This window comes from Sorex araneus, chromosome 2 (genome assembly GCF_027595985.1).
Source record: "Sorex araneus isolate mSorAra2 chromosome 2, mSorAra2.pri, whole genome shotgun sequence".
Taxonomy (NCBI): domain Eukaryota; kingdom Metazoa; phylum Chordata; class Mammalia; order Eulipotyphla; family Soricidae; genus Sorex; species Sorex araneus.
Window position 1 is genome coordinate 7,048,110 of NC_073303.1, and position 13,838 is coordinate 7,061,947.

At 38.5% G+C, this 13,838-nt stretch overlaps 1 protein-coding gene across 1 annotated transcript; it reads left to right on the top strand.

Annotated features, from left to right (window-relative positions):
• Positions 1–2,770: 2,770 nt before the first annotated feature.
• On the top strand, positions 2,771–3,721 carry LOC101540875 (putative olfactory receptor 2B8). Its single transcript, XM_012935792.2, has one exon. The coding sequence runs from the start codon at positions 2,777–2,779 to the stop codon at positions 3,719–3,721; it is 945 nt and encodes a 314-aa protein (XP_012791246.2). The 5' UTR covers positions 2,771–2,776.
• Positions 3,722–13,838: the final 10,117 nt, after the last annotated feature.

The window sequence follows — 13,838 nt, forward strand, 5'->3', positions numbered from 1 at the left end:
GCAGCATTTTTTCAGAACTTAATCAGAAACACGGCAGGAAAATTTTTAAGTATTCGCTCTTTAAAATAAAACATGAAATTAAATAAGTAATTTTATCTCTTAATCACAGCCATAATTACTTGCTCTTAAAATCTTTAATTTGTATACTTTACTCTAATTATATTTATTTATGCTTTCTGTAAAAATTTTAGAATTGTTCAATACCACATCGGGTAGGGCATTTGATTGCACGTGGCTGACCCGGGTTCGATTCCCAGCATCCCATATGGTCCCCTGAGCACCGCCAGGAGTAATTCCTGAGTGGAGAGCCTGTGCATTGCCAGGTGTGACCCAAAAAGAAAAAAATTTAGAATTTTTGTATTAATATTACACATTTAATGTGTCATCTACCACTTCACATCCATCTTGCTATGTCAGTAGATTTGCATTTGTTAAAAAATCTTTCATTGGAAAAATTTTCTTGTATAAACTGAAAAATTTTGTTCTCGTCAGATGCCATTTCCCATTATTTTCTTTTGTGGCTAAAAATATTGTTTGAATGCCATCTTCTTTTTTTGCACTGTCTGTTGCTTTTTTACTTAATTTTCTAAGTATTTATGCTTTTATCCTTTCAAGCTTTTATATTTGTATCTAGGTAATTGTGTCTAATTTTCATAATAGTGCTTATGATGTGTCTCATTATGATGGTTATTAAGGACAACATCCTCTCTTCCAGAAGCTTCAAAGTTGGGTTTAATATTCCTAGTCATCATTATTGATAGCTTGCTACTAATGACCTATCTATCCTACTGCATTTTTTTCATTTGCTACTTACTTAAATATTGTGAGGATTTCCAACAAAGCATATAAGTCTTTAAAGGTAGTGGGAAGGAAATTTCTTGTTGACCTTCAGTCAAAAACTGTTCCTGGGCTGGAGCGATAGCATGGTGGGTAGAGAACTTGCCTTGTGTGGATCTGACCTGGGTTCGATCTCTAATATGGTCCCCTGCACTCCATCAGAAAGGACTGATCCATGAGCTCAGAGCCAGGATAAACCCTGAGCACAGTCCCACACCCCTCCTCACCAAAAAACCTCCAAAATTGATACCTTTTGTGTTGGTGCAAATAGTGCTAGGAGACTAGATGCAGAGTAGGAAGAACAAGTGACCCAGATCAAGAGAAATTGCTGTAAGCTTCATCTTTGCCATATGCAGATTTTTAAAAAAGAATATACTCTTGCTTAATTATGAAGAAAATATATTTAAAGTTTTGTATGATATTATGAAGCAACAGATAGACGACCTTCATCAAGTAATCTTAGAGTTTCCAATGTGTTGTGTAACTCCAGCAAATGGCATTATCTAAAAACCTCTCAGTGTGGTTCCCAGAGCTAACGTGAAGCAACTATAACACAGAGGCATACTTTAAAAAAAATACAGAGGTATCAAGACTTAGAAGAATATTAATAACCTGGACATACAATATTACGTATTATACTTACCATGAACAAAATCCCATGAAAAATTTCTGTAAGCAAGTAATAGGGCATCAATAGGGAAATGTTTTTAAATAAAACATTAAAATTACTGTAATTTTGGAATCACAGTTCTAATAATGGGAAATAATATACATCATTTTATTTTAGTGGTCTTTTATTTGCCTAATTTAAAAATATCACAAATTGTTCTGTTCATTTCTTAGCAGTCATTTTCAGATAAATAGCTGTTCAATCTCAGCAATGGAAAACAAATTATCTAATGCTTCCTTTTCAGCAGGTCTGACTTTGGGGGAGAGACTCTCCAAACAATAATAGTGAGTTTTGTTGAAATATTGTATGCAATCAAAGTGAAAGTAAAGTGAAATTTATTAGTTACACAGGCGGGGGGGGGCTTAGGTGGGGGGGCTAGGGGAGTGGGGGGGGTTGGGGTGTGAGGGGGCAGGGTGGAGCTATACTGGGATACTTGGTGGTGGAATATGAGCACTGGTGAAGGGATGGGTATTCGAGCATTGTATAACTGAGATTTAAACCTGAAAACTTTGTAACTTTCCACATTGAGAGTCAATAAAAACTTAAAAAAAATATATCTGTTCAATTTATTTTTTAATAAATTTGTTTCCTATAAAGCACCAAATAATTTATAAATTATTTTGCATGTGTATCAAGTGTTGTTTTAGTCCTCACCAATATGAAAATAACTAAATATGTCCCATACCTTATATTACTTCCTATTACTTGTGAGCCATATCAAATACAGTTGTGTATAATACATAAAATAACCTCTCTATGTGCAACTCTTATTTTTTCTTGTTCAGCCTTTTGTTTTCCCTGACTCCATTTTCTCTGAAACAGTTATATATTGTATGGGTAAATCCTGTAATACATAATCATATATATATATATATCTTTTATGCCTATGAATGATGCAAGCATGTATTTCTTAAATTGACTACCAATGATAATATCATTTGTGAAGTTGTTGAACTAAGTTCATGTAGAATACTATCAATGATGATAAGTATACTTTTTTATTAAATACTCTTGTATAAATAGAGCTTAAACCTTTGCCAAGGTAGACTGCACATATCACTTAATTGAAGAGCCCCCTTTTTAAATAATTGTATGGTTCACAAGAGTAGTGATTGTGGGAGTGGGGGGCATGTGTGAACAAGTTCAAAGCCCAGTGACTGTCACATGCTAGATATGTGCTCTACCACTGAGCCACTGAACTATATAACGGTAACTATACTATATAAAAATTTTAAATACTTTGTCTTGACAGGAGACATATACTAACAAATGATGGTAGAGAAAAATGAAACTTCTACTGGGTTCATCCTACTGGGCTTCTCTGACAGGCCTCACCTGGAGCTCATCCTTTTTGTGGTTCTTCTAATCCTTTATATCTTCACTCTGCTGGGGAACGCCACCATCATTACACTGTCCTATCTAGATCCAAATCTCCATACCCCAATGTACTTTTTCCTCTCCAACTTAAGTTTTCTGGACATGTGTTATATTACCAGCTCTGTCCCTCAGTTTCTATTTAATCTCAGTGGACCTGATAAATCTATCTCCTATGCTGCTTGTGTGGCTCAGCTGTTTGTGTCTCTGGGGTTGGGATGCACAGAATGCATGCTCTTAGCAGTCATGGCGTTTGACCGCTATGCCGCCGTGTGCAGGCCCCTCCACTACACTGTCATCATGCACCCCCGGCTCTGCTCCCTATTGGCTTCAGCCTCGTGGTTCTTTGGTTTTGCCAACGCCTTGGTGCAGACGGTGCTCATCTTCACTTTACCACTATGTGGGAGGAATAAAATAGAAAATTTCTTTTGTGAGATTCCTGCACTCATCAAGATCGCCTGCGTCGACACCAGATTCATAGAGTCTGAGTTATTCTTTGCCGGTGTTTTTATTCTTCTCATCCCTGTTTCATTGATCATGTTCTCCTATGGGCAGATCGTGAGGGCCATCTTAAGAATGAAGTCTGCAGCGGGAAAGCGCAAAGCCTTTGGGACCTGTGGCTCCCACTTCATCGTGGTCTCTCTGTTCTATGGCACAGCCATCTACGCCTACCTCCAGCCCAGCAACAACTACTCTCAGGATAAGGGCAAGTTCACGTCTCTCTTTTATGTCATTATTATCCCCATGATAAACCCTGTCATCTATACACTGCGGAACAAAGATGTGAAGGAAGCTATGACAAAAATTCTTTGGAAAATTCATGGCTTGATGAGTGTATGAGAAAGACACTTAATGAAGGAGTTTTGATTGTCAGAGTCTCTAAGATGTGTATATCTTCAGGCATTCTTTCAAAATTACCCTCGCAATTTTCAGTGGCATTTCTCTTTGCTGTCACATAAAAATGAGTTGGAAAACATAAGGTTGTGGATTCATTTCAATTTCTAGAATGGAACCTGTTCCAGAGCATTGCATTATATTTATCATTTTAAACTGTCCTACAGGTTTATTTATTTTCATTTACAGCCCCATTTGGGATCATTATTTCATTTGACTTGCAAAGACATATTAAAAACATAGTATAAGAGGAATGGTTAAAATAAGAGTATGACTACAAAATGCTGTATTGAATATTAATGTTTTATCATTTCCAAATGATTCTTTTATAAAATGCTATCTATAGCTGAGTCTTTTCACAGAATTAGCTGCATGACCTATGAAAATACAAAATATGAGCTCAAGGCAAAACTTTCTACAGTGAATCTGGATAAAGCCATTCAGAAATGAGTCTATCTTTGACCACTTCATTATAATAATTGTAATCATATATCATAGTATTAATTTCACAGGCTATGCATGAAAATCACTAGGTGAAGGAATCATTGTTGCCAGTTACAATGGTACCTCAAGTTGTGTTAGTGGTGAATAGAGTTTTTTGTTGTTGTTGTTTGTTCTTTTACACATTATACACAGCCATAGGAATGGGTGTGTGAAATATCTAAAATGACTACTTTAAGTTTGTAAGCCATATTCGTCTTCTTTCCTCTTTAAAATGATTTCTAGAGTGGAATTACAGGAGCCCTGGGTTCAGTCCTAGGCTCTGAATGTTCTCCTTAGTACCCTAGGGAGTGGTCTCTGAGCACTACTTTGTGTTATCCGAAATTAAAAGGAGAAAAAGTCTTTTGAGCATATTTTATTGTCAATGAATGTCCTAAGTCGTCTCATAATTCACACAATTACCAAAAGTAATGTAACGTATATTTTTAAAAAATACTTTTATGGGGGTTGGAGCAATAGCACAGTGGGTATGGTATTTGCCTTGCACGTCGCCAACCCGGATTCAATTCCTGAGCACTGACAGGAGTAATTCCTGAGTGCAGAGCCAGGAGTAACTCCTGTGCATCGCCGGGTGTGACCCCCCCAAAAAAAAGAATACCTTTGGAGCTCGGCAATAGTACAGTGGGCAAGGCACTTGCCTTATATGCAGCTGACCAAAGTTTGATTTCTGGCATCCCATATGGTTCCCCCAACCCAAGAGAATTGATCCCTGAGCTCAGAGCAGGAGTCAGCATTGAGTATTGTTGGGTGTGGCCTGCAAAACCAAACCAAAGACAAAATATCATATGTTATCTGATGCTTATTTAGATTCACCAGAAAATAATTTAAAGAAAATATTTAAAATAATTTTTAAATAATTTAAAATAATTCACCAAAAATAAATTTAAAATAATTTAAATAATGGATAAATGCAAATTAACATAAAAATCTGCATAACTATAGTTGATCTCATCATAAAATGACTATGATTCAATTATGACTTATGAGTATTAATATAAGCATCCTAGAAAATTTGAATGAGACATTCAATGCCACTGATTTTTCAATGCCATAGATTCAAGCTTAATTGCAGCATAAGTGTATTTTGAAGTTTGGTTCCTGGCCAAATTTGGTTCCTCTTGTTTAATATCATGATAATGTTTACATCCACGTAGGTTAGAGTTTTGACATTACCATCACTACATTACATGAAATGTTCATGTAAATATAGGTTTTGATTTAGATAAACACACTGTATCTGTTAATAACAGAAGCTTAACAATGATCATATAATTTTCTATCCTGACTACTAATATGCACAATCCTGGGCCCTAAAAATTTTTAAAACTTATTTGAATATCGTGACTTATAAGGTTGCTCATGGTTGAGTTTTCTGTAGTATTCTAGCAGCAATCCCATTACCAAGTCAGCCTCCCTTCACTAACGTGACCAGGTTCCCTCCCAACCTCCCAGACTGCCAGACAGGCACATTTTTAAGTGTGGTTGTGGTCATTTGAGTCTCACACTTTCAGGAAAAATTTCAGTGTTGCTGACTTTAAGGTTTGTATGCTGAGATAACCCATTCCTCTGCACCATCCATGTACCTGAGGTCCTTGACCCTTGCCTTCCCCCAAGCCCCGTTTCATTCTGTCTGCCTCTTCTTACTTCTGTCCTTGATTTTGTTCTTTCACTGTCCTTTTCCTTCCTATAAACTGGGTCAAGGGTGATCAAGGCATCCCCCTTTTATTACATTGCACTCCCTTGTCCAATTATTGTGTATATCACTGATAAGTGAGATCATCTTGTGTTTATGCTTCTTCTGGTTTACTTAAAAGAATATCTTCCATTTCATCCAGCAAATTCTATGATTTTATCCTTCCTTGCAGCTGCATAAAATTCCTTTGTGTATATAGATATCACATCTCCACAATCCTGTCTATCATTAGACACCATATCTTAGCTATTGAGTTTATTTCCCACCTCTTTTGTTAAGTTGATTCCTAGGTAGTTGATGTCTTGGGGTACTATATGTTGAAAAGAATAGACTCTTCAATCTCTTTCTCCTCTGATTCGTTATTTGCAATTAGGAATGTGATTGACTTTAATGAATTAACTTTGTATTCAGCCACTTTGCTCTATTGATTTGTTGTTTCTAGGAGCCTTTTATTGTGGAATCTTTTTTTTAATTTTTATTAGTGAATCACCATGAGATACAGTTACAAATGTATGAACTTTCATGTTTTCATTTTGTTTACATTTCTCCACCAGTGCCCATTCTCCTCCACCAATGCTCCCAGTATCTCTCCCACCACCCCCACCCCAGCCCCCATCACCCCACCCTGCTCTGCGGCAGGGCATTCCCTTTTGTTCTTTATCCTGTTGGATGTTGTAGTTTGCAATAGAGGTATTGAGTGGCAATTATATTCGGTCTATCGTCAACTTTCAGCACGCAGCTTTCAACCCAAGTGGGTCCTCCTAACATTCTCTACTAGCTGTTCCCTTCTCTATCTCAGCAGCCTTTTCCCCCAGCAGGTGAGGCCAGTTTCCAAGCTGTGGGCAGACCTCCTTGTTCTTATCTCTACTGCTCTTGGGCGTTAGTCTCCCATTCTGCTACTTTACATTCCACAGATGAATGCGATCTTTCTATGTCTGTCTCTTTCTTTCTGACTCACTTCACTCAAGATGATACTTTCCATGTTGATCCATTTATATGCAAATTTCATGACTTCATCTTTTCTAACAGCTGCATAGTATTCCATTGTGTAGATGTACCTAAGTTTCTTTAACCATTCATCTGTTTTTGGGCACTCCGGTTTTTTACAGATTTTGGCTATTGTAAACAGTGCTGCAATGAACATACAAGTGCAGATGTCATTTCTACTATACCTTTTTGCCTCTTTGAGATATATTCCAAGGAGTGGTATTGCTAGTCAAATGGGAGCTCAATTTTAATTTGTTGAGAATCGTCCATATTGTTTTCCAAAACGGCTAAAGCAGTCAGCATTCCCACCAGCAGTGAAAGAGGGTCCCTTTGTCCCCACATCTGTGCCAATGCTGTTTATTTTTGGTTTTTGGATGTGGCCAGTCTCCTTGGTGTGAGATGATATCTCATTGTTGTTTTGATCTGCATCTCCCTGATGATTAGTGATGTAGAGCATTTTCTCATGTCCCTCTGAGCTATTCGAATTTCTTCTTTGAGAAAATTTTTGTTCATTTCATCACCCCATTTTTTGATCGGGTTGGTAGTTTTCTTCTTGTGGAGTTCAACCAGTGCCTTGATATCAACCCTTTATCGGATGCATATTAGGTGAATATTATTTCCCATTCTGTAGACTGTTTTGGTACTTTGATCACTGTTTCTTTTGAAGTGCAGAAGCTTCTGAGTTTAAGATAGTACCATTTATTTATCTCTGTTTTCACTTGCTTGGCCAGCGGCATGTCATCTTTGAAGATACCATTGGCTTCAATGTCGTGCAGGGTTTTGCCAACCTTGTCTTCAATGAGCCTTAGGTATTCTGGTCTGATGTTGAGGTCTTTAATCCATTTTGATCTGACTTTTGTACATGGTGATAGGTGGAGATCTAAGCCCATTTTTTTTGCATGTAGCTGTCCAGTTTTGCCAGCACAATTTGTTAAACATGCTTTCCTTGCTTCACTTCACATTTCTTTCTCCCTTATCAAAGATTAGATGATCCTATATTTGGGGTGGTGTGTCAGAATATTCAACCCTGTTTCATTGGCCTGTGGTTCTGCCTTTGTTCCAGTACCATGCTGTTTTAATTATTACTGCTTTGTAGTAGAGTTGGAAGTTGGGGATGTTGATTCCTCCCATTTTCTTTTTTCCAGTAATTGCTTTAGCTATTCGTGGGGGGCTTGTTGTTCCATAGGAATTTCAGGAGCGCTTGCTCCATTTCTTTGAAGAATGTCATGTTATTGTGAACTCTTTAGGATCTTCAATGTATATTATAATTTCGTTTGCAAATACTGGTAATTTGGCATATTTTAAATTTGAATCTTCAAAATTTCTTTTTCTGGTTTGATTGTTCTTGCTAGGACTTTTAATATTGAAGAAAAGTGGAGACAGTGGACATCAGTGCCTTTTTCCTGATCTCACTGGAAATGCCTTCATTTCTTTTGTCACTAGAATGATAGTGGTGGGGCTGGAGCAAAAACACAGCAGGTAGCATGTTTGCCTTACACGCGGCTGATGCGGATTCGATTCCCAGCATTCCAAATGGTCCTCAGAGCACTTCCAGGAGTAATTCCTGAGTGCATGAGCCAGGAGTGACCTCTGTGAATTGCTGGGTGTGACCCAAAAAGCACAACAAAAAAAGTGATAATGGTGGGTCAGGAGTGATAATAGAGTAGGTAGGGGTTTTGCCTTGAAGCAGACCTGCGTTGGATTCCCAGCATTCCATATGGTTCCCCCAAGCTCACCAGGAGTGATTTCTGAGTATAGAGCCAGAAGTAACCGCTGAGCATTGCCAACTGTGACCCAAAATCCTAAAAAAAAATGGTCGTGGGCCACTTATAGATGGCCAGTACTATACTGAAGAAGGTTTCTTACACCACTATTTTATTGAGTGCTTTATAAAATCATGAATGGGTATTGGATCTTGTCAGAAGCTTTCTCTGCATCGGGGCTGGAGTGATAGTACTGTGGGTAGGGCGTTTGCCTGGCACTTGGCCAACCCGGGTTTGATTCTCAGCATCTCATATGGTCCCTCGAGCACCACCAGGAGTAATTCCCAAGTGCAAAGCCAGGAGTAACCCCTATGCATCACTGGGTGTGACCCAAAAAGCGAGAAAAAAAAAGCTTTCTCTGCATCTATTGAGATGATCATGCGACTTTTGTCTTTCCTTTTCCTGTTGTGTATTATGTTAATTTATTTGTGCATATCAAACTATCCTTGTATCCATGAGTCCCACTTGATCGTGATATATGATTTTCTTATGTGCTGACAGATTCAGTTTGCCAATATGTTGTCAAGAATTTTTTTTTAATTTTCATTGAATCACCATGTGGAAAGTTACAAAGTTCTCAGGCTTATGTCTCAGTTATACAATATTCAAACACCCATCCCTTCACCAGTGCCCATATTCCACCACCAAAAACCCCAGTATACCCCCTCACCCCCCACCCCCAACTGTATAACTGATGAATTTCACTTCATTTTCTCTTTACCTTGATTACGTTCCATATTTCAACACAAAACTCACTATTGTTGTTGGAGTTTCCCCCCAAGAAAGACAGCCCTACTACCAAGAAAGCATTTGATAATTAGTTTTCTATTGCTGAGAATAAAGAGATATGTAGCCCCACTGCTCCAAGTACATAACTCTTTTTTTCCCCTTTTTCCTTTTCCTTTTTTTTCCCCCTCATCCCCCTTCCCATGCCTCATAGTATGGTGGATGCCACGCTGTAATTCTCCCTGAAAATGGGAAACAACCAGGAAAGAGGGATATTTCCTCTTCTCGGCCGGCATGGGGCTGTTGCTTAGGTCACAGTCCAGAGAAATGGCTGCTACTTTAATAACCTTCAATATTTCAACAAAAACTCGCTGTTATTATTTGGAGTTTCCCCCCCAAGACAGACCTGTTAAAAAGGAACCGTTTCACATTGCTGACAATTAAGAGATGTTGAGTCACGTGGACGCAGTAGTATCCGCGCGGTTTTGGATTTCTGTATAAAGTCCAGGGAAAATTCTGCCAGAAATTGCATAGCCCAGCTCACAGTCCCAGTGCATTGCTGTAAGAAGTCTCTGGAATCAAAGTCTTTAGGCGCAGAAGGTGCGTTTCACTCTCAGCAGCTCCGAATTTATCTGGACTGAGGGCGTGCCGGTTACACCCACTTCCCATGATTCCCTAGGAGCCCCAAGTGTAAAAAATGTATACCTCTGGGTTAGGAGTCTTAGAAGATGGCTCCTGCCATGTGGATGCTGCTGCCGCCGCCATTTTCTGTGCAGGAAGACAGGATGGGGAGGAAAGATCAATCCCTGGTCAGCATGGAGTTGTAGCCCAGCTCACAGTCCCAGTGCATTGCTGTAAGCAGCTGCGATGGATGCCCTAATATGTTAGATCTCTGGAATCAAAGTCTTTAGGCACAGAGGGTCCTGTCAAGGATTTTTTAAATCAGTTTTCATCAAGAAGATTGGTCTGAGGTTTTTCTGAAATTACTCTGCTTCATGTCTTAGTGTAATGTTAGCTTTGATTCTTCAATATTTTGGAAGAGCTTGAGAAGTAAAGGCAGTAAGTCTTCTGTTAAAGTTTGATACAATTCATCAGTAAACCTATTTAGAAAAGGACTTTGGTTCTTGGGGAGATTCTGAATCACCGTTTTGACTTCCTTCTTTCTGATTGGCCTTTCAGGTTGTGTACTTCCTCCTCATTTTGTTCTCCATCTTAACATAAGCAGAAAGTTATTCTTAGTATTCATAACATCTTGTAGTTCTGAGGGGTCAGTTGCAATTTCTCTCTTTTTGCCTTTAATTGGATTTATTTGAAGAGTTTCTTTTTTGTTCTTGTAAGTCTGGCTAAAGGTTTGTCTAACTCATTTATTTTTTCAAAGAACTAGCTCTTGGTTCAGTGATTATTTGCATTGCTTTCTTGGTTTCTATATTATTGAGTTATTCTCTAGCTTTTATTATTTTCCTTCCTTTGACTACTTTTTGGTTTCATTTGTTGTTCCCTCTCCAGCCATATGTGATAACTAGAAAACTATTTCACATCATGTATAAAAGTTAAGTAAAAAATTAAAGATCTGGATGTAAGGCCCAGGCCATAAAATGCATTAAAGGAAAACAGAGGTAAAACACTTCAGTATACTGGGTACTGTAATATATTTGGGGATTTGATTCCAACAGTAGGAAAAATAAAAGCAAAAGTAAGCAAGTGGGAATGCATAAAACTGAAAAGCTTCTACACAGTCTTGTTCTGAACTAGACTGCCTGATATCTATTATGATGAGGTTGTGTAGTAAAATAACTGAGAAAATTCTAATATAAAAGTATTTTTTAGCAGAAGTTCTTTCTTTACGTCAACATTGTAAATAAAAATGGCAGTTATGTATACTTGGAGAAATGCATTTCTAGATAGTAAATTAATTATCTCTATAATCCTTCTAGGTTGGTTTTAAAGAAATGTAAGCTAATATTCTGTTACAGTTTTATTGAAGCAGCTGAGTTCATTTAAATTTATTTTTATTATATTAAAATGGTCTTCACTTGAAAATTTTTGTTTTATAAACATCTAAACCTTTCAAAGATGAGCATTATGGTCCCTAGAACTTCCAAGGAATGCTTGTACTCTCCCAAATGTATGAAGTCATAAACGAGAGAGATTAGCTGACCTCTGGCACTCTCCTTGATATTCTTTCTCTGAGGATTATCATCTATGGACAGCTTGACACAGCAGCTAATTAACAGTTTAGGAGGTAGATCCCTCGATACTTTTGCCTGGTAAACTTAACTTTAGTTTTCTGTGCAGCAACTCCACAGTGCAATTTCACACCATTCCTGCCTATTGCCACAAGGATCTACCTGTCATATCATTGTATGTATCAGGTCATTGTATTTGAAAAATTTATACACCACATTCAAAATTGGCTGTGATCAATTAATCACAGAATTAACCACAAAATTGGGCTGGAGCGGTAGCGCAGCCGGTAGGGTGTTCACCTTGCTCACGGCTGACCCGGGTTTGATTCCTCCGCCCCTCTTGGAGAGCCTGGCAAGCTACCGAGAGTATTTCGCCAGCATAGCAGAGCCTGGCAAACTCCCCCCGTGGCATATTCGATATGCCAAAAACAGTAACAACAAGTCTCACAATGGAGATATTACTGGTGCCTGCTCAAGCAAATCAATGAGCAATGGGATGACAGTGATATAGTCATAGTTCAAAACTGTCTTTACTGCTCTTCCTATTAGAGGCAGAATACAGTTGTAGAATTCCATATGAAAGACAGACATATTTATCATGAAAAGCATCATCTTGCTCCGTATCAATTTCTGCATAATCTAATGTTGGTGCTGTTCCCCTTTGCTTTCAATGCATACCACCTACATCTTGGTTCTTCCTATCTGAACTATCCAAGCTGCAATCTCAGTACTATATTTAAGGTAATAACTTGGAAAAGAGGTCAAGGGACTGCTTAGTACCCAGTGACATGGTGACTAAAGGTGTGTAGAATGGAAGTATATCTTTGTACTGCTGTAGAATTGTAACTTAATATCTTGTCCAAATACTTCTATATCAAAAATCTATATTCCTTTGTATTATGTAGTGGGAAAAAGGAACATGCTCTCTAGTAATACCTAACCACTATGCCACACTCTGCAGGCCCCTCCACTACACTGTCATCATGCACCCCCCGCCCTTTGTCCCCTGATGCCTTGAGCTTTGTGGATCTTTGGTTTTACCAATTCCTTAGTGGAGACGGTGCTCATCTCCCTTTTATCATTTTGTGGGAGAAATAAAATAGCTGTGAAATTCCTGTGTTTATCCAGCTTGCCTGTGTTGACACCAGTAGTGTTGAGGCTGAACTCTACTTTGTCAGTGTCATCGGTCTTGTCTGACCTGTTATTTTTAGTATGCTCTCCTATGGTCAGACTTATGAGGGCCATCTTAAGAATAAAATTTGAGAGGCTGGAGTAATAGCACAGTGGGTGCGGCATTTGCCTTGCATACGACTGACCCGGATTCTATTCCCAGCATCCCAGATGTTCCTCCGAGGACAGCCAAGAGTGATTCCTGAGTGCAGAGCCAGGATGACAGGATAACCCCTGTGCACTGCTGGGTGTGACCCAAAAGGAAAAATAAATAAATAAATAAATAAATAAATAAATAAATAAATAAATAAATAAATAAATAAATAAATGAAAAATTGAAACTGGGCAGAGAAAAGCCTTTGGAACCTATGGTTCCCACTTCATCCTGGTCTCTCTGTTCTATGGCACAGCCATCTATGCCTACCTCCAGCCCAGCAACAACTACTGTCAGGATCGGGGAAAGTTCACATCTCTCCTTTATGGCATTGTTACTCCCACATAAACCCCCACATCTATGTATCGTGGAATAAGGATGGAAAAGGAGCAGTGAGGAAAGTGCTTTGGAAGGATAAATCTAGATGATACACATGAAAACATGTTGGGTGCAAGTGACTGTAGAACTATAATTCAACGTGAGAGCTTGATGCAACAGCATCAAAAAGAGCAACATTCACATCGTAGACGAGATAGGAGCAGAATTTGCATTTGGAAACTTCATACTAACAAATCTCCTAGCAAGTAAAAGGTTAGACATACCTTTTAGGAAGCTCAGTAAGTTCAGAAAAAAACAATCCCAAAACAGACACAGACATATACACATCATAATTAAAATATCAGAAGTCAAAGAGGGAATCCTAAAATCAGTATGAGAAAAAGCAGAGCCACATAAAAGGACACCTTGTCTCCCAGGATGACTTAGACGCTGTGCAGGCTGTAAGGAGTGGCATGATATGAACAAAATAATGAGTGGAAAAGGCATCCAATCAAGAATACGCTGTCTACCAGTCCCATATTGAACTCGAGTTGGAAGAGGCGAG

Excerpts from the sequence above, each read along its gene's own strand:
- LOC101540875 (XM_012935792.2), top strand. The coding sequence starts at position 2,777 with ATGATGGTAGAGAAAAATGAAACTTCTACTGGGTTCATCCTACTGGGC.